Source organism: Sminthopsis crassicaudata, chromosome 1 (assembly GCF_048593235.1).
Source record: "Sminthopsis crassicaudata isolate SCR6 chromosome 1, ASM4859323v1, whole genome shotgun sequence".
Taxonomy (NCBI): Eukaryota; Metazoa; Chordata; class Mammalia; order Dasyuromorphia; family Dasyuridae; genus Sminthopsis; species Sminthopsis crassicaudata.
Window position 1 is genome coordinate 114,294,896 of NC_133617.1, and position 21,166 is coordinate 114,316,061.

The window sequence follows — 21,166 nt, forward strand, 5'->3', positions numbered from 1 at the left end:
TATTCCCCTTTATGAACTTATTAATGAACTAACCAAACTAACCTTATTCTCTATAAACATTCTATCTTCTGTTAGGATTACAAGGTGATAACTCAGGTTGCCTAAACAATTCTCTAGCTCAGAATTCACACCTTTAGTTCAAACCTTTAAAAGGAGTTTCCACCTTTAGACTTCTGAAAAGGAGTTTACATATTTAAAGGAGCTTACACCTTTAAAAGGAGCAAGTTCATTGGTTGAAGTATTTCCCACAAGCCCCTCTGTTCGCACAAGCCCATTCTCTGTGAGTCTGAAGAAGAGTTTAGACTGAGACATTAAGTTTGGAAGAGAGATTGAATTGGGACAGCAGTCTGGATTGGGGAAGGACAAGAGCTGAGGAGATTCACAGCCAGGATTCAAAAAGAAGAAGAGGCTGGCTGGAGGCTCCAGAAGCCTCCCAAGAAACCTGCACACAGAGAAAAGGATTCACAGAGAAAAGAAATCTTTTCCCATATAATTGAGAGACCATCAGAACATCTACAATTTGGCGCCCAACGTGGGACAAGGACTGATTCTGAGCCCTTTAGAGGAGCTAGCCCGGACCTTGATAATCTTCCATCTTCACAATTCAGATTTTCCCCAATATCTAAAACCTATACTATTAAACTTCATTATTAGACTTCCCAAGTCAGTGCTCAGCACTACCACTGAACATGAGACATTTTCTATCTCTTGTTGTAGCAAATGCCTAACTCTCCTAAAGACCTTGCATTATTTTGTATATATCTTATATAAAATTATTTGCTCCTTGAAGGGAGAATGTCATTTGTTTTTTAATCTCTGTATGCCAAAGACCAAAAAGTTCTTGGCCTACTATAAACACTAAATAAATGCTTAATAAATAATTAATCTAATGGTGGAGTGCAGGATGGATTGCATAGGAGAAAGACTGAAGGGAGGAAATTATTACAAAATCTAAGGTAATGGGGTTGAAGTTGATGGCAATGGAAATGAAAATACATGAGTTACTATTAAGAAGAAATTAATAACACCTGATAAATAATTATATGTAAGAAATAAGAAAAATTAAGAATGACCTAGTTTTCAAACAAAGCAGCTGAAACACTGACAAGTACCCTTAAACTGAAGTCGAGACAGTCATAATTTGAAGATAAATATTGTTTTAGATGTATTGAATCAGACTATCAACAGACCATGGAAGTACAAGAAGACAATGAAAGATCAAGTAAATGACAAAGAGAAACAAAGATCATATTAAGTAAGTGGATTTATATCTGGTAAGGTAAGAGTATGGAAAGAATAACAGCAAATTACAGACAACAATTAATCTAGAAGGAAGACCTCCATGAGCAAATTAAACCTCCCACATATGCACCCACTAAAGCAAACTGAGGCTAAAAGAGACTTAAGAGAAACAATTATCTTCAATAATTTGAAAGCTTTCCTATGGAGAGGAATTAAGACTTATTCACCTTAGGGATAGAAATAAGAACAATGGATAAAGACATTACAGGTCAACAGGGGAATAAAGCAACTTCCTAATAATTAAGAGCCAACCAAAAGGAAAAAGGGAAGTATTATCTGAGGAAGAAGTGAGTTGCCCCTTTATTATAACTCTTACAGTTAAGGCTACGTTAGGATTGCTGTCGAAGAGATTCTTAGCAACAGCATACTTATTTTCCATTGTACTAGACAATGAGACATAAAACATCTCCTTACTCAACAATATGAGCAAAGAGAAATTTCAATTATTCAAAATAAAATTTGATTTTAGTAGGTTCTTAAACTATTCATGTTCCCTTTAAACACATTTTCTTTATTATTTTTGTAAAAAATGTTACACTATTTACATTACATAATAATAATTGATATTAAATAGTTCTTTATAGTTTATAAAGTGATATATCATTGTATTTAATTCTCACAGCAGCCCTATATGGTCCATAGATTTCTATCATTTTCTGTCCTGTTTTGTGTACTTCAATGGATCTGTGTTCTCATTGATGTTGGTATATTTTCAATAGGAAAGACACATCTGTGCCTTCTCATCCCATGTGATTTTTGTTCCTTTGGTTCATTTAAAACTTATTTCTTAGAAGAATAACATTTGATCTTTGAATAAAGCAATGTCATTAAAGTTTGCAAATAAAAGGATACAATTCAAATTCAACATCCGACATATAGTATGATGGAAGATCTGACAATGACACCATCTGTATGAACTCTAAAACAGAGCCATAATAATGAAAAACCTAAAAAAAAGACATTACCATTAATTTATGCTATAAAAATTTAATTCAAGCAAAATAAAAGATTTAGTATCTTAAAAGATTTTTATCAAGATTTTATCATTGTTTTCATGAAAACTATGAAACTATGTTTGTTAATGTTCCATATGTCAGAAAAGGTAATGTTTCATTTCAGTTTCTATACTTTAAAATATCAAATTAATGATATTTTTCATTTCAAAAATTCTCCAAGTTTTTTATAAGCTCTGACAATGTTGAATATACAAAATTTAATATATCTTAACATTGAAATGTATTTTAAACTCTGATGCCAAATACTAAGAATAGACAAGTATTAAGACCTATTACAACCAAATAAGACAACATAAGTGTATTTAAATAAAATTTAATTGAAATTTTTAGCATCAAAAAAAGATGAAAATCACAGCAATTCATGATTATTAAAAATTATAATTTAAAGACAGTACAAATGAAATGGGATATATTACTTTTATGCAAATGTTATCTGGAAAAAAGCCACATTCAACTGTGTCACAAAAAATTGCATCATAAAAGAAAAGTTAATTGTTCACTGAAACAAAGTAGGATTATAGTACATAGGCTAGTACAGAATTGGTATTACAATTGCCTGGGAAAAATGAAAAGTGATTTGACCAAGATGTGAACCTGACAAGTATGTACTACAGGAAGGAACTGAACAGAGTTTTCCTGAAGTTCAGGTTCTCTATCTACCCATACTCACATTCACATGTACATAAGATGCACAATAACACAGCAGACACATATATGGAACATTAGGTATCACTTTAAAGGCATTCTGAATTTCCTTTTTAACATTTCAACTATGAAGGAGCAATATAATTTAATTATATAGTTTTAAACTATCAAGAACAAAAACACAACTAATTTTTAGGGTACATTTTAAAAACGGTTAACAATAGCTTCAAAAAAATTTAACAAGAAAAGAGAGCAGTCTACTACTATCTAGCTGATAGAAGATCAAACATATAACTCACCTCTGGCAAAACGTTCCTATCCTTTGATTTTACTGTCTCCTTGGTAGAAGTAGTTAAATAAGATGAGTTTTGAATTTTTGGTGAGATTCCTCTTAGACTAAATTCTGGAAACTTAACTTCAGATGCAAACTAAAAAAGGAAAAATGTAAATAAATATTCAAGACTCATTTTTGGAGATTATAAATTAGATATCAAAGGTCAAAATTTCAGGTGTGTCATGTATTGTAGTTATTTAAATATTAAACTAAATTGTTAGATGATTTAAGTACAAAAGATGTGAAATTTACAATTACATGTAAATGTAGTTTTACAATTCTATACTCAATTCCATAAACATTTACTACACACTACTTGTAAAACATTTTTACAAAGAAAAATGGACATTTGGGATACATTCAACATAAAGTTGAAGTTTAAGTAGCTTATTATAAAATATGCAAATTTACTACAAAAGATGATCCTAACATATCATCTACAAACATTAGGTTCAGGTGATGATATGAAATGTAATTTCAGGTCATTACTTTTTCTATTAATCCACATACATCAGCTGAAGAATGATATATTCATTAGGATATGAGCAAATTAGTCCTGGTAGAGAAGAGAGGAGATGGAGTGCAGAATGTTTAAGGAGAGAAAAGGTGTGACATAGCTAATATATAGAGTGCAGATTGCAACCTTAATCATCTTATTATCATCCTTCTTCCTTTTTCTCTCTCACAACTGGCTTCCAATATAATCAAGTTTCCAGTGTCCTTAAAAAAAATCTTCACTAGATTCTCTCAACCCTCAAGTTACTGCAATTTTCTTCTCTTTTTTAACCTAATGACTAGAAAATATGCCTATATTAAATTGTTAGATAAGTTCATTCAAATGGGTTATAAAACATTTTTAGCATAAAATAATACCAGTCTATTTTATTTCTGAAAAATAAAAGAAACAGAATAGTCTTCTGACATAATAATCTTTGAGAATAAAGTTGAATGCAATACAATTATACTGACAAAGACTGGTTCTGGGGAGAAAAAAAAAAAAAAAAAAGATGAGAAAATATGACTCCCTCCTTTCTTTGCAAAGGGTAGAGGACTATAGGTGTGGAATGTAGTATATATGCAGACTTGTTTAATATACTGGCAGGTTTCCAAACTGCTCTTTTTCTTCCTTTTTAAAATTTTTGTTACAAAAATAATTCCTTGGTTGTAGAAGCATAAAGAAACTTGGATATGAAGATGATAGAAAATCAAAGATATATGTAAAAAAGGCTTTTTTAAAACTAACTACAACAAATTTTATTATTATAGATAATATAGTTCAAAGAAAAAGCTCTCTTGGTTCTCCAAATGTAACAATTGGATAAACTCTAAAATAAAATTTACTTTATATTAAATACTGTTTAAGTAGTGAGAACACAAGAAAACTCTAGTATATAATGAACATTTTATTGTTTTAATAAAGCTGAATTTTAATAAAAGACAAAAATTACATAAGATGAGTAACCAAAATTAAATAGATCATACCTACTGAAATATTTTTATATAAATTTAGTAAAAGTAAAAATCTAAACTGAAAATTCAAACAATTGCCATTTACCTTTCTCTCCCATATCTGAATCTTCCCTCTCCATAATTCTTTGCAGTCAATTACATGTTTTATGTCATCTAGGGCCACAATATCAGCTGAAAGATAGGCTGCAATTTTCTGGCAACTTCTATAAGAATAAAGAAAATTCATGCCCCTAAATATACTTCTCTTGGGATTTCAATAATGAGAAAAGAGTAGAGGTAGACTCTAAAAGTCAGAATCACAAAGAATAACAAGCTCTTCAAATACCACCCAGCCAGAGAACACCAGTAGCAAGATATATAATCAGGATAGTACATCCTAAAAAGGCAATGATTTCCATCTCTTCAACAGACTGTTCTATTTAGCTCCCAAATTTCTACTAGGGAAAAAAAAAATCTACAGTCCTTAATTGCACTTCCTCAGAAGCCATAATTTAGTTATCATACTTTAGTTATATTTTCTCTTCAATGACAACTTGTGAAGACCCTTGATTATCCTAGTTGCCCTTTTATGGATGTTTTCTAGCTTATCAATGTCTTTTCTAAAATGTCACAGTCAGAATCCAAAACATAAATATCCAGATACCAACTGATCAAAGCAGAATACAAGAATACTCTAATCTCCCTTATTTTGACCAAGAAATGTTTATTAATAGTCTTAAGCATCTATTAGCTTTTTGGCTGCAATATCACACTGTCGCAACTTAAATTTTGCCTTTTTTTTATTTTTTTCTATTTCTACTTTTTATTATTAAAGTTTTTTATTTACAAAGCATATACATTGGTAATTTTTCCAACCTTGACCCTTGCATAACCTTTTGTTCCAAATTTTCCCCGCCTTCCCCCCCACTCCCTCCCTTAGCTGGCAGATAGTCTATTATATGTAAAATATGTTAGATCCAATATATGTGTATATATATTTATACAGTTATTTTGTTACACAAGAAAAAGCAGATCAAGAAGGAAGAAAAAGAAAAAAAACGAGAAAGAAAACAAAATGCAAGCAAGTAACAGAGAGAATGAGAATGCTATGTTGTGTTCCACACTTTTCCTAAAGGCCTTTCTCTAAGTATATATATATATGGCTTTCTTCATCACTGCAGAAATAGAACTGGTTTGAAATCATCTCAATGTTGAAGAGAGCCACGTCCAACAGAATTGATCATCATACAGTCTTGTTCTTGCTATGTATAATATTCTCATGGTTCTGCTCATTTCACTTAGCATCAGTTCATGTAGGTCTCTTCAAGGCTCTCTGAAATTATCCTGCTGATTGTTTCTTACAGAACAATAGTATTCCATAGCATTCATATACCATAACTTATTCAGCCAACTGATGGGTACCCATTCAGTTTCCAGTTTCTTGCCATTACAAAAAGGGCTGCCATAAACATTTTTGCACATGTGGGTCCCTTTCCTTCCTTTAAGATCTTTTTGGGATATAATCCCAGTAGAAACACTGCTAGGTCAAAGTGTATGCACAGTTTGATAACTTTTTGAACAGAGTTCCAAACTGCTCTTCAGAATAGTTGGATCTGTTCATAATTCCACCAACAATATCTGAGTGTCCCAGTTTTCCTACATCCCCTCCAACACTCGTCATTATCTTTTCCTGTCATCTTAGCCATTTCTCTGATCCATAATGATTTGGAGCACAAATAGTTTCAATTTCTTCATCTGAAAATTGTCTATTCATATCCTTTGACAATTTATCAATTGGAAAATGGCTTAAACTATCATAAATTTGAATCAATTCTCTATATATTTTAGAAATTAAGCCTTTATCAGATTCTTTGGATATAAAAATGTTTTCCCAGTTTATTGCTTCCCTTCTAATCTTGTCTGCATTAGTTTTGTTTGCACAATAACTTTTTAACTTAATATAATCAAAATTATTTTATGATTAATATGATGTCTAGTGGTAAACAATCCTATGTTCTTCTAATTTATTTATAATATCATTCTTTATGTCTAAATAATGAACCCAGTTTTGTTAATTGTTGATGAAACAATCTCATCAGAGTTAATTTTCTGAATCAAAATGCAAAACTTTAACATTTATCCCCATTAAATTTTATCCAATTAGAGTTACCTTGATGTACTGGTCTATTGAGATCCTTTGGGATTCTATTATCCTTTGTATTATTAATCCCTCCTAAATTTGTGTTAAACTACAAATTTGATCTATATCTTTTGTCTACCTTACTGATAAAAAGTGCTTCTCTGAGTTGGGTCATTTAACCAGTATTAAATCTACCTCATCAAATTATCACTTCAGATCATCTTTCTAAATAAGAATATACAAGACTTTCTCAATTATCATAATATTAACAAAAACAATAATAAAAGCTCACATTTACAATGTTTTAAGACTTGCAAAGTACTATACAACTCAGGAAGATAGGTGTTAAAATCCAGGCAAACTGAATCTGTAACATTTCCCTGATAAACAAATTTAGAAACCCTATCAAAAGAGAAAATGTGGCTTGTCTGGAATCATCTGATCTTTATGAAGCTGTAAAAGATCTTTGTAATCACTGTCTCCTTGTCCTGATGCTCAATAACCATATCCTTTTAATGATATGCTATTAAATTTTGCCAACAATCAAAGTTAAGCTCAGTGGCTTCTATTTTGCAGAGCAATGTATAGCTTGCAGAAACAACAGACATAACAACAGTCATATCCATGTATCAGTTATCTCTGACACCAACATCATTTTAGCCTTCTTTAAAACTCAAATGTGTTCATGATAAAAAGAATTATTTTATTTCCACCAACAGGAAATAAAATATGGGAATTTTTTTTTAATTTAAACTTATGATTTGATTACTTTAAAGATTTTTTTGGTATAGAATCTTCCTCCAACAATGCAAATCAGCAATTTTCCTATAAATCATAGTCTTAAAAAGTGACAGAAGTATCAAGGTAAAGTGATTTATCCAAGGTTATGTGGCTAGTGGGTGTGAAGGGCAGAACTTGTAACCCAGATAGTTATTTTAAAACAACCAAGTCTAAGCAGAACTTACCCTTTACAATTATTTGCAGCTATAGTAATTTTTGCTGAATGCCACTCCCTCAAGTGTTTCAATGCACCAATAACAGGTAAACAGTCTTTCAATTTTGAAGAATCTTGTTCAAAGGGTTGTAGTATTATATCTATAATTGCTCTACCTAGAAAAGAAAAAGTCATCTTACATAAAGTATTTTTAACCATTAAAATTTAAATTAGCTAAAATAGCATCTTAATAATTCTAGTATCAGTTACAAAAATTCAGTTTTTAATGGTTCAAAATAATAAACTTAAGGATTTCAGACTTTTAAGTATACAACATTTAATTTACAACCTTGATGTTAAAAAATTAGGTTTTAGAAAGGTCGGACAAAAGTAGTACTGAGATTTGCTTCCTATATCAAGAAACATCTGACCAGGGCTACCCTAAGAACAAATCTGTAAAGATTTGTTTTCTTTTTTTTCTTAATGCTAAAATCAAAAGGGATCTCAAATTTATTATACAAGCTTAACATATAGCTATATTTCTTTTTTTAAATATTAATCTATCAAATCTAGATACCACACACACACACACACACACACACACACACATCCACTCACCATGGATTGCAACAAAAACTGAGGGGAAAGTTGGATAACATAAGACTGTTTATTGAGAACAGGAAAAAACAAAGTGGAATTGAATAGTCTATGGAGGAAAGTTTATAACTTGCCAAGATCACAGTTTGAATTCTACCATTTACTCAAACATGTTAACTAAATGTAATTAGCTGAACTTTATAATGTTATTTCATATATTTTGTCATATCTTAAAATAAAGTTATCTTTCTCCATACAGATCTCAATTTCTACCTTCAACAATTAAAATTTGGTAAACAACTTCCAAAATAGCATAGTGCATTAAGCATTTTCCAAGTTAAATTGACTTTTATGGATGCCAGGTACTACCAGTTTTAAAAAGTCAGAACAACATATTAGCACAGCTCTACAATTAGCCCACTTAAATAGAAAGAAATCAAGAGGTACTTAATACAATATTCTTTTACGTCTAATCTTATTTTTATCTAGTTGCATGAAAAGAATTCACACTTGAATGACAAATTTGATCAACTAGGGATTTAAGTTTTATACAATGTAGTTAATGGATCAGAATCCATTATCAAGGCTAAAGGTAGCTAGCTCATCAATACCTCAAGCTCAAGTCTGAATTTAATACGATTCATAGAAATTATAAGCTTTAATGCAAGTCATTAGAACTCAGACATAAAAAGTGGAAAATTACCAGGAGCAGGAAGTTTGTCCGATAACTGATGCAAATTTTCTGCAGCTTCTTCAAACAGACTAAAATTAAAAATTTAAGTTAGGAAAACGATAAGCACATCCCCAAATTAATGGGATTTGGATTATATCTAATAATACATTTTCTTACTGTGGAAAGTAAACCACTGCCATGGTTTATTTAATAAAGCTAATGTAGCTTTTTTTTCTCCCTGAAGCCCTAAAAAGCTTTATCAGTCACAGATAGTTAAGTAATGTAGCCCTGTTTGAAAAACATTATACCTAAGAGTCTTTATAAAATTTGCCCTATTATTAACATTTGCTTAAAATGAATATTACAACAGATGAAAACATTTTATATTGTCTGTTATGAGATCATTTACTGAATTTGACTTCATAAAGACTAATCTTCTTTTAATTAATTAACAGGTTTCCTCTTATTCCTCTTCCAGATAATTATACATACCTTTGTTTTTGCTTCTGCGTATTCTTTATTTTTCTACTAATATTAGAAGATGAATAAAAGGAAAACATTAAATAAAATCACCTGTAAGTTACTATAGAAATATTAAAGAACAGGTAATTTTTAAATGTTCATAGTTAAAATAATATGAAATACTACATAAGCAAAAATACTATATAATGCACTATATAGTATTGTCCACTATTTAGAACTACTGAAAGGGAAATTATTAACTGGATTTATTACCTGATTAAAATTAGATATCTACCATACTTTCCATTATCTACAAATGAAAGAAAAACTTAACCAACTGTATAATACTTCAAGTTGAAGATAGGAAAATTAAGACTGAGGTTTTGTTTCACCTACCAGTCACTACCAAAAAGGGCAAGAGTTGATTTTAAAAAACTTATATACTAAAACTCAAAGTTTATCAGGGAACAATGTGGTGCCTAATAAGGTGATAGTAGTACCTAATATTTTTGGCATTATCTATATAAGTGTTGTTCATTCTATTTATTTATGCTAGAATTTTATTATATAATAATTTGAAAAGCACTGGAAAGCATGATTCAGTGTAAGTAGGGGAGAGAAAGAAATCCTCTCACTGTTATCACACGCTCCCCAGCGTTAAGTCCCTTCTTGAAGAAAATTCAAGAACAGTCATCAAAATTTGATCCTAAATAAAGCTTAGTAGGCATATCAGCCAGATATATTCAATGTCTTCAAAACTTTCCCCGAAGATTTTTCAAAACGCTTATACAGTGTCTTATCAATAAAAGGTGAATACTAATGTCACTAAATAGTAAAATTAATTTTTAACTTTGAAAGCTAAAAAAATAAAAATGCACCTTGTTCTGAAATAGGAAACAATTCATCGAGGCATCTCACAGTTAGTTTGTTCAATTTAGTGCCATGTCCATTAAAATCACTTAAAATTGCAGCAAGTTTATTCACGTGGTCACAGATAAAGCTGGCAGTAACCTCCCGGGTCATCTATTGGTAACTTTCCTTTAGAGCTGAGGAAACTTGCCCAAACCCCCTAACCTGTAGACCCCCATTGTTAGTCACCCTCTGATTTTGCATTTAACCTTTCTAAGGGCTGCCCCACCGCCTGCCACCCAGCTGTGCACATACTCAGTCAGGGACAGTGACTCCCTGCTGCTGCTGTCTTCTTCCTCCAAACAATGAACAGCGTTCAGACATTCTTCAATATCTGTTTGAAGAGTGTCCTCTCCATCCTCTCTTTGTGCATCAAAGTGTATTTCTTCCCAATCGGAGCTACAAAACTAAAAACAGAAAGCTTGCCTTCATAAATGCAATACCTATTAAATGAAATATTCAAAGATAACTGAATTGTGCTTCCCTTTTAAATTACCTGATAAAATCCACATATCGCTTGAATGGCAAAGAACCATTTTTTGGCTCCTGGAACACCAACCACTGAACAGGCTTAAAAATAAAACATTCATTTACAACACTTTATCTTTTTAATTTACAACAAATTTTAGTGAAGTACCTATTATAAATTAAAAATTTTTTAAATTTTTTTTAACAAAATTAAGGTAAAATGTTAAAACATTATTAAAGTATTTATATAATACTTTTTAATTATATAAAATATTATTTAAAATAAAAATAATTAAAATAAAATTAAAAATTTAATTAAAAATTTTAAAGTCAGTTAAGTATCTAATAGATAAGTGATAAAATTTGGCTGCGGGGAGGGGGAGGAAGACCAATCTCTGCCTTCAAGGAGCTCACAATCTAACAAAAAAAGCAAACTATGCACAAAAAAAGATACACACACACACTCACAGAGAAGGAGACAGAGAGAACAAAAAGAGATAATTGACTAAAAGAGGGAAGTACTTAAGGGGGAAGGCTTTCTGAAGAAAATAAAATTTTACTTAGGACTCAAAGGAAACCAGATATATCAGCAGTCTAAACGAAGGAAAGAAAGGCATTCCAGGCCTAGGTGACAATCAGAGAGAATGCCCAGAACCAAAATATGGCAAGTCAAGTTTGTGGAACAGTCAGGAAATCAATATCATTGGATCAAAGGGTACAAAGGGGCAATATAAAGCCTAAGAAGCCTGGAAAGATAAGGCATTATGAAGACCAGAAAACTTTTAAAGTGATCTTAAAGGTGATAGAGCCACTATAGTGTATATTGAAAACAGTACGCAGGGTGACATGGTGGGAAGGGGCCAAATGAAGAAAGAATGGATATGGGAGAAACTAAAAGCAGGACAACCAACCAACAGTTATTGCAGCAATCCAGATACAGGCACTGAGGGCCTGCAACATAGTGGTGGAAGACAGCAAGAATAATAAAGAACTACATGAAACATAATCTTGTGATTTTGGACAAGTCACTTTCCCTCTTAGTGCCTCACTTCTTTCATTTTTATAACGATGGATAATTAGTAAGGTACCTTCCAGCTCAATATGTCCATGCCCTTACCAACAGAAATAGTTGAAGATGAAACTGGGAAGGTAGATCACAGCTCTGAATATAAGAGGAGGGAATCTAGAACTTACACATCCTAAAAAATTAGATCTTCAAAAGATCATAGTAAGAAACTTATCAATTAACTTTTTAAAAAAAGCAAAACCAAATTTATTAATTCACAATGTATATTTGTTTCGGCATCACAATATACTAACTTAGAACTGGTAGACAGGTGCTTACTAATGCAGCTTTAGCAGAATGATGAGAATGGAAACCAAATTAGAAGAGAAAAAACAGATAAGAAAATGGAAGTAATAAGACACTGGGAAAGCATCTCTACTACTACACTCCATAAAGGTAATACTTTTATCACTGCCACATTTCTCTCATCACTTAGATTTTGGGGAAAATTACATAAAATGAACAAAGTCTGTGTCCTGCCAATCATGGTCTTTGAAGGCAAGAGGTATGCCTTATTTTTTTATTCCTTCCTCCCTTTCTCCCCTCCCCATGTAGAATAGTTCTCTGCATATAAAAGTTTCTAAACAAGTATTTGTTGAATTCCTACTGCCAATAACTTATAGTATGGGGATTTCTCCTACACTTACCAGGGAAGGTACTATCTTCTGTATTCATTGAGGCACTAATGCTTCTTTTCACATAATGATAAACATTTGCTGCTGTTAATCCTACAACAAAGAAATAGTAATAAAATTCAGTTATGTGACTTAATGCTAAATGCAATAGGTTTCAAATACTTTCAGATCACTGAAAAAATTAGTGGCTTCAAGTCTGAGCAGCTGACATTTACCACTATCTTCCAAACACCAGTACATATTGAAATATCAAAAATATAAAAATTAATAGAATAAATCTAAAAATGGCTGTTGAGCTATTATAAACTTTTTTTCATATTGAAATATAAAAAAATATAGAAATTAACAGAATAAATCTAAAAATGGCTGTTGAGCCATTATAAAGCCTTTTTTTCATAATCCTATTAATTCCCATTTTACTTATGAATACAGGTTAAGTTTTAGTCAACTGTTTTGACTGTTTTTGACAATGGTTTTTAAACGTTAAGAGCACAGACTAAAATCAAGGCTTTCTAATTTCAAATACAACGTTCTTTCCATTTTCTAGCAGAATGTTAGCTTCTTAAAATCAGAATGAACCCAACACAATGCCTAGAATACAGAAGATGCTTAGTAAATGTTTGTTAAATGAATGACACCAAAATTGCCTAGACCTAGTAATCAATATATTAATAGTTAGCATACACAGTATTTAAGGATTGCAAGGCACTTTACAAATATCTCATTTGATCTTCTATTTCCTTGATTTTACAGATAAGGGATTTTGCAGGCAAAGGTTAAGTGATTTGGCCAGGGTCACATGGCTAATTAAGTGAATCTGAACTCGTCTTTCTGACAAATGGTTTAGTGTTCTATCTTCATTACCACTTAGCTAGTTATCTGGCACCAAAAGCTGAGATGGGAATTGACATAATAGTTCAGAAATTAACCCCACCCTCACCGCCCCTCATCCTGGTGTTATCCTAGACAAGACACTCCATCTCATCAGGCTTTATTTTCTTTTATGTTTTACCTATAAAAAGAAAAAAAATTCACTGCCCCCAAAGAGCTCAATTTAGGGGAGAGAACACACAAATAACTAACGATATTCCAGATATATATAGGATATCTTAGAAAGAGAGACCCTAACCTGCATGTGCAAGAATGTTTGTGGCAGCCCTTTTTATAGTGGCCAGAAACTGGAAACTGAGTGAGTACCCATCAATTGGAGAATGGCGGAATAAATTGTGGTATATGAATGTTAGGGAATATTATTGTTCTATAAGAAATGACCAGCAGAATGATTTCAGAAAGGCCTGGAGAGACTTACATGAACTGATGCTGAGTGAAATGAGCAGGACCAGGAGATGGTTGTATACTTCAACAACAATACTATATGATGATCAATTCTGATGGATGTGGCCATTTTCAACAATGAGATGAACTAAATCAGTTCTAATAGAGCAGTAATGAACTGAACCAGCTACACCCAACAAAAGAACTCTGGGAGATGATTATGAACTACTACATAGAATTTCCAATCCCTCTAATTTTGTCTGCCTGCATTTTGGATTTCTTTCACAGGGTAATTGTACACTATTTCAAAGTCTGATTCTTTTTGTACAGCAAAACAACTGTTTGGTCATGTATACATATTTTGTATTTAATTTATACTTTAACATATTTAACATGTATTGGTCAACCTGCCATCTGGGGGGTGGGGATGGAGGGGAAAAATTAGGACGAAAGGTTTGGCAATTGTCAATGTTGTAAAATTACCCATGCATATATCTGGTAAGTAAAAACTATTATTTAAAAGAGAGAGAGAGAGAGAGAGAGAGAGAGAGAGACCCTAGAAACCCAAGGAACCCTGAGCAAGTCACTAACTCTAGCTAGGTCTGTTTCTTCATCTATTAAAATAAATGAGGGGGAGGAGAACCAAGCAGGTTAAATCTTACTCTTTTGGCAATCTAATGAAGCCAAAAGATCCTCAGAATGATGATTTTAAATAAATGAAAAGATTTTTAAACTTCAATTGAAAATTGGTGAAAACGAAAACAGACTATCACTTCCCACAACCCAAATTCAGTTATCTCTTGAAATCTGTCCACAAAAATTGTCCAAGGTATAAGAATTCTCTGGCCTATCTTTTCAACAATGAGATGATTCGAGCCACTTCCAATAGTCTTGTGATAGAGCCATCTACACCCAGAGAGAGGACTGTGGGGACTGAGTGTGGATACAACATAGTATTTTCACTTTTTTATTGTTGTTTGCTTATATTTTGTTTTCTTTCTCAGTTTTTCTCTTTTTGATCTGACTTTTCTTGTGCAGTATATTTGTGGAAATATATATAGAAGAACTGTACATGTTTAACATATACTAGATTACTTGTCATCCAAGGAAGGGGATAGGGGGAAGGGAGAGAAAAAATTTGGAACACAAAGTTTTCCAAGGGTGAATGTTGAAAATTATCTATGCATATGTTTTGAAAATAGAAAGCTTTAATTAAAAAAGCAACAACAACAACAACAACAACAACAACAAAAAAAAAAAAAAAAAAAAAAAAAAACCCACGAGATCTAGATCATCTCTAAAACCTCTTTCTACTTGAGATTCCATAAAACCTACCTGTGGGGGGAATGACTATTTCTACAGGAGCTGAAAATGGCTTAGTCTATGACTTGACTCTTGAGATGCCACGGACTGAAAATGTTTTAAGTTCACAGATCTACAGTGCGGTAGAGTCCACCTTCTTAAAGTGTGGTTCTCCACCACATCTCATAATTGAATATGAGATCATGAAATTACGATTTATTATCAACGTTTGAGTTGTATGCCTATTTAATATATCTATATCCAGGGTCACATAAAAATGAGGGGAGGGGTCACCTTTAGAAAAAAATTTAATTAGCCCAGCACTAATATACCTGTTCCCCCTGCCCTTCCAGCATTCATCATTTTCCTCATTTGTCACCCTCGTCAGTCTGATATATAATAATTGGAACCCCAAATTTGCTTTCATTTGTATTTCTCAAGTATTATTGTTTTACAGGTTTTTTTTTTTAAATCTGATTGTTTATGGCTTGGATTTCTTTTAAAAACTACCTATTTACATCTTTTGATCCTTTATCTATTGGAAAATGATAAATAATTCTTATAAATTTCAGCCAGCTCCGTATGTATCTTAAATTTTCCATATTTCCATCAGCTCCTTGGAAAACCTTTTCCCTCAGCTACATGTTTCTCTGCTAACTTTTGTGCCACTAGATCTGTCCGTGCAAAAAAAAAATTTTCTAATCTTTTATGTCACCAGAGTTGTCCACGTGAGATGGGCTGAGACGGTCTGGGAGCGTCTATAACGGGATTACAGGAAAAGCAGGCTCAAACTCAGATCAGAATCTCTCAGTGAGCGCTGGAAGCGACTCCGGCAAACCCTCCCTCCAGATTCCCCCGCCAAAAAAAAAGGCGTCCCTCCGAATCCGGATCGTGACACCCCCGCCCAGCCCACGGGTTACCCGGAGAAAACTCGAGGCCGTCCGCCGCGGACGTCGCGGGCCGATCCCCCGGCTCTCGGGCCGCCGCCTCAGCCCGCCGCTCGCCCCAGGTCAACAGCAGCAGGTATCGGTCCATGACCTCCGACACAAATAGACGCAGCTGGAGCTCGCGCCGCTCAGTGTATCCGAATGCCCCGCGCTTCCGTGACGTACTTCCGTTTCTTCTCTGGTTCCCCTCCCCTCCCCTACGTAATTTTGCGTCCAGGGCCCGGCTTCCCAGGTACCAGGCAACGGAAATAGTCCGGAACTGGGGTAGGAAGAGAGGTGGGGGGAGTGTTGTGTCGCTTAAGAATTCCGTCTACATTTGAGTTTGTCTCGGTTCTCTTCCCCCATCCGGGAATTTCAAAGAAGGCCGGCACCCGGCGAGAAGGGGCTGGGAACTGTGCGCTGGCGTAGCGTGTTTCGGGCCGAGCCTGAGCGCCCGTGGGACCAGGCCCCGATTCCGGAGCCGTTCGTGGTCGGGTAGCCCGAGACTGGCACGTTTCGGAGGAGTGTGCGCAATGTCGAGTTTCTCCAGAGCGCAACAGGTAACAAACGGGGCGCGCCGTGGCCCGCGAACAAATTTCCCCCCTTGACTGAGCCCGAGAGAAGCGAGGCATGACGGGAGAGTAGCGGCTTGAACTCAATTCTGCCTCTGCGGCGGAGCGTCTTTGTAACTTTGTGGTAAAGCGAAGCTGAATCTTTCTGGGCCTCAATTTCCTCATTTAGGCAAGAGGAACTCTGGGATTCCTTCCAGGTCTGACCGTCCACACACCCCTGCTCTTCATCTTGGGGCTCAAGCTCTTTATCTGTCAAAAGGGAGGATGGGCCAAATTCGGGGTTCTATGCCTTTTTTTTTTTTTTTTTTTGTATTGCATATCATCTTTGGCAGTCTAGTAAAATGTATGTCCTTTTCCAGAATGACGTTTTTAAAAGCATCTAGAACAGGGGTTCTCCAACTGCGGGCCCGCCGAGTTTCGGCCTACGGGCTGAGGGGCGGAGACAGAGTGTGAGGTTTTGTTTTTACTGTAGTCCGGCCCTCCCACAAGGACATTGGATTGGCCCCCTATTTAAAAGTCTGAGGAGCCCTGGTCTAGTATAACAAAGGATTACAAAGATAATTTGTTATATTGAAGTAAAATTATTTAAAATGTGTGGTTTTAACATATATTTAGCATATATATTTTAACATAATATATAATAACATTAACATTTAACATATAACAACATGTTATTTAACATATATAACAATATTTTAACATATATTGCCCATTAGAGAGGGGGTGGAGGAAAGAGAGGGAGGGAGAAAACAAATTGGAACACAAGGTTTGCAAGGGTGAATGTTAAAAACTATGCACATATTTTTTTCCCCCTGAGGCAGGGGTTAAGTGACTTGCCCAGGGTCACACAGCTAGGACCAGTTAAGTGTCTGAGGTCAGATTTGAATTCTGGTCCTCCTGACTTCAAGACTGGTGCTCTATCCACTGCGCCACCTAGCTGCCCCCACATATTTTAAAAATAAAAGCGTGGGTTTTTTTTTTAAAGTTCTTCGTCCCCAAGTTAAGAAACATTGAGTTTAAGTGTTTTCTCAGCTCTGTATTTTTTTTGTTCTTTCTTCCTTCCCCATGTTCTTCAGCTATTAATTTCTAAACAGAAAGTTAGGCTCTGATGGATGGTTAATCTTTTGAAAAGTTCTCTCTGACTAGCAGATCTTAATGTTTTACAATTTATTTGTCACTTTTTACAGTTAAAATATTTTACTCCCACGATAACTCAAATTTCCATCCCTATTCTTATACTCTGTTGTGAGTGTTGTTTTCCTTTTTTAATATACAGATGAGGAAAGGAAAACTCAAGAGAGGTGACTTTTCCCTAAGTTATATGATTTGTCCAAGATAAGCAGATAAGGATCGCAGAGCCAGGACACAAATCCAAACCACCTGATTACAAACCTAATATTCTTTTCCACTAATAGTTTCCAAGATGTATTATCCCTTATAGATTTCTCAACCAACAAAATTAGGGGAATCCAAAGAAATTGTTGTTTGGCGTTGGTAATTTAGCTCCCTTTTCCCTTTCCTGTCTTCAAATAACTTTATTCTCTAACACTTACTTTTTGATCCAATGACACTGACCCTCTTGGCTGTTCCATGAACAAGATTTTCTCTCTCTCTGCTCCAGGCGTTTTCTTTGACTGTCTTTCATGCCTTCTTACATTGGAACAACTGAGCTCCCTGACCTCCTTTAGGTTACAGCTAAAATCCCACTCTCTATAGGAATCCTTCCCAGCCCTCTTAATTCGAATGCCTTGCCAGTGTTAATTATTTCCTATTTTTTTTTCTGTATATAGCTTGTCTTGTTTATATATTTGCTAGCATATTGTCTCGCCCTTTAGATTGTAAGCATCATAAAAGCTTTTATCTCCATTTCTATCTTCTGATTAGCACAGTGCCTAGCACATAGTAAGCATTTAAGAAATGTTTATTGAATAGAATAGGTTATTGCTCTGAAATAAGAGATTTAGTCACTGAAAACTTTATTTTCAGTGACATTCTTCAGGCTTGGCTAGTTATGTTAGCTCTATCAGTAATAGGACTCATTTATATAACTGATTTTATGGTTGAATACTAAACTGTACAAAAATTGACTTTGCTAAACCTATATGTAAGTGATAAACCAATCTTAATCCTAAATTTAAGGTTCTCTTAATGGTATTTCTAATATATTTTTTTATCACTTGATGTTCAATTAGCTGATTTTTGTTTTTAATAAAAATTTTACTTTTCTTTTCTAGCAATGGGCTACTTTTGGCAGAGTATGGTATCTCTTAGATGGAAAAATGCAACCGCCAGGCAAACTTGCAGCAATAGCATCAGTCAGACTTCAAGGGCTGCATAAACCTGTATACCATCAATTGAGTAAGTACTGTTATATCAATCAGTAACATGGCTGGATTTCTTGGCAAAATTGTTGATGTAATAATAGTTTCTATTTCTAAATTGTCCTCTGTCTCCTCGGGACCTTTTTCTTCTTGCCCTGCCCTTTCTCAATGACTCCTTACTTCTCTGTCTATTCCTTCTTTTTCAGTCCACTTCATGTTCTCCCACTCCTCAAGTTTGAAGTCCTCCTCCTCCCCCTTCCCCCCAAGGGTTCCCTCCTCCTGACTCTTCCTTTTCTCTGTCTTGTTAGTCTCATGTCTTTACCCTCTCCATTTATTCAAGAACTCCCAGGTCTTTAGTTTTTGGCCTGACTTCCTAGCTGGAGCCCAAAATCTCCAGCTACAGCACTACAGAACAGGTAGGGCACTGGAATTGAAATTGGAAAACTGAGTTGGAGTTGTCTACTACCTGTATGATCTTGGACAAATTACTTAACTATAACTAACTAACTGATGTTGGTATCTCTTAGCCCTGGATGTCAGGTAGTCAGTAAATACCTATTGAGCACCTGTTCTGTGCTAAGTGCTGAGCTTACAAAGAGTCAAAAGGTAGTCCCTGCCCTCAAGGAGCTCACAGTCTAATGGAATAAGATATAACTTCCCAGCCTCATTCTATTTTATGTTTGTCAGATACTTTCTATTCTAAGCAAACTGGATTGGAAAGAACCCAAACCCTAACCCTATTATTGTTCTGGTTTTTTCTTTACCTTCTATATCTGCTATCTCAGGCTTAGAATGGTTGTATTTTCTCCTGTTAAAGTTTCTTCAAGGCCTAATTCAATACTTCCTCCCCATAATGGGAGCTTAATTGCTTTCCCTATTTTCTTTTCTCTTCATTTGTTTTTCCTTCCTAATCTCCTGTATCCCAGCTAAAAGTCCTTTTTCCCTTGAATAATTTTTCCTAGGTCTGCCTTTTACATTTCCTTCACTGTCCCTTATATCGGATGTATTCAAATACATAACATTGTTAGCTCCAAAATCCTAACCTCATTACATTCCCAGAACAGAAAATAACCTTTTACCTGAGAAATGTATTAAGTGTGCATAGCACAGCTTAAGTGTAACTTAATGGAACAAATATATGAGGCAAAGTAGCCTAAGTCTCATCACTCTTAGGTGGAAATTCTTTTTATATGTCCTAATACTTTCATATTTTCCTCTTAGAGAGACTGACTTTCCTTACAGAGGGCTAATGCTTAAAACACCTGAAAAAATCATCTCTCCCCAAATATCACTCATGTTTTATTTGAATTTGTATGTACATGTGCGTTCTCAGTACTTACCTATTTTGTGATGCCAGAGCAATGGCTCAAGTATAGGTGCATACTGCTGCTTGAATTCATCTACAATTCTAGCTTTGTTCTGGCTAGTTTTTTCTTATTTAGAGTCAGTTTTTGGTACCAGCCTCTAGGCCCTCAGGTTACTTGTCAAGGCAGTTCCTCTTTTATTCACATGTCAAAGTGATTCACTCTTTCTTCTGACCTCTATCCACCTTTTTTGTTGTTGTTGTCATCCTTATCATCGTCATTGAATCCAACTTGAAACTCAGTACATTATTCTTAACATTGTGACTCAAATATTTCCTTAATTTACTAGCCTCATGTATTATTATTAGCCAGAAAGGACAATAATACATGCATAATAATCTTCTTCTTCCCCCCCCCCCCTTAGACTTTCTTACCTAAACATAGCAAAAAAATAACTTCAATACATTAAAGAGCTATGGTTTCATCCTTATGTATTTCTGCCTTATATATCACTGACACTGATCAGAACTCCTCCAGCCTTAGGAGATAATCTTTACTATTTAATGTAGTCAAAAAAAAATCACCTAAGAGCCTCATTTTCATAGAGCTTATCATATCCATTTATCCAAGTTAATTAGTGGTTTGATGACCACATATTAGGGGGTCTTCTTGGAAGGGGGAGCAAATACCTTGAGTAGACAGTCCTCTGATAATCTAATGCTGAATTGATAATTTTTTAAAATGGCAAAAATATTTATGCTGGATCTAGCATAGAAGTAGCTCAGTTATATTTACATATTACATAATAGATTTTGCCTTTTATATAACATTTTACA

At 34.2% G+C, this 21,166-nt stretch overlaps 2 protein-coding genes across 6 annotated transcripts in view; one reads left to right on the plus strand and one right to left on the minus strand.

The window, feature by feature from the left end:
* MTBP (MDM2 binding protein) overlaps positions 1 to 16,379 on the minus strand; it is a 72,950-nt gene extending 56,571 nt beyond the window's left edge. For 2 of the 5 annotated variants that reach the window (XR_012481936.1, XM_074266483.1), the window contains exons 1-10: positions 16,128 to 16,301; positions 12,643 to 12,723; positions 10,958 to 11,031; positions 10,717 to 10,868; positions 9,583 to 9,618; positions 9,121 to 9,179; positions 7,852 to 7,996; positions 4,853 to 4,970; positions 3,263 to 3,391; positions 2,155 to 2,249 (exon numbers count right to left, since the gene is read on the minus strand). Coding sequence is in view for 4 of the 5 variants with exons in the window: in XM_074266483.1 (XP_074122584.1) it covers positions 2,155 to 2,249; positions 3,263 to 3,391; positions 4,853 to 4,970; positions 7,852 to 7,996; positions 9,121 to 9,179; positions 9,583 to 9,618; positions 10,717 to 10,868; positions 10,958 to 11,031; positions 12,643 to 12,723; positions 16,128 to 16,242 (1,004 nt within the window). In the remaining variant the exon portion in view is untranslated. Of the gene's footprint in view, positions 1 to 2,154; positions 2,250 to 3,262; positions 3,392 to 4,852; positions 4,971 to 7,851; positions 7,997 to 9,120; positions 9,180 to 9,582; positions 9,619 to 10,716; positions 10,869 to 10,957; positions 11,032 to 12,642; positions 12,724 to 16,127 lie in introns of all 5 variants that reach the window. The other 3 variants (XM_074266510.1, XM_074266492.1, XM_074266504.1) reach the window with 2 other exon arrangements.
* MRPL13 (mitochondrial ribosomal protein L13) overlaps positions 16,343 to 21,166 on the plus strand; it is a 41,179-nt gene continuing 36,355 nt past the window's right edge. The window contains exons 1-2 of the mRNA XM_074266524.1: positions 16,343 to 16,693; positions 18,940 to 19,063. Of these exons, the coding sequence (XP_074122625.1) occupies positions 16,667 to 16,693; positions 18,940 to 19,063 (151 nt within the window). The 5' untranslated portion in view covers positions 16,343 to 16,666. The remainder of the gene's footprint in view (positions 16,694 to 18,939; positions 19,064 to 21,166) is intronic.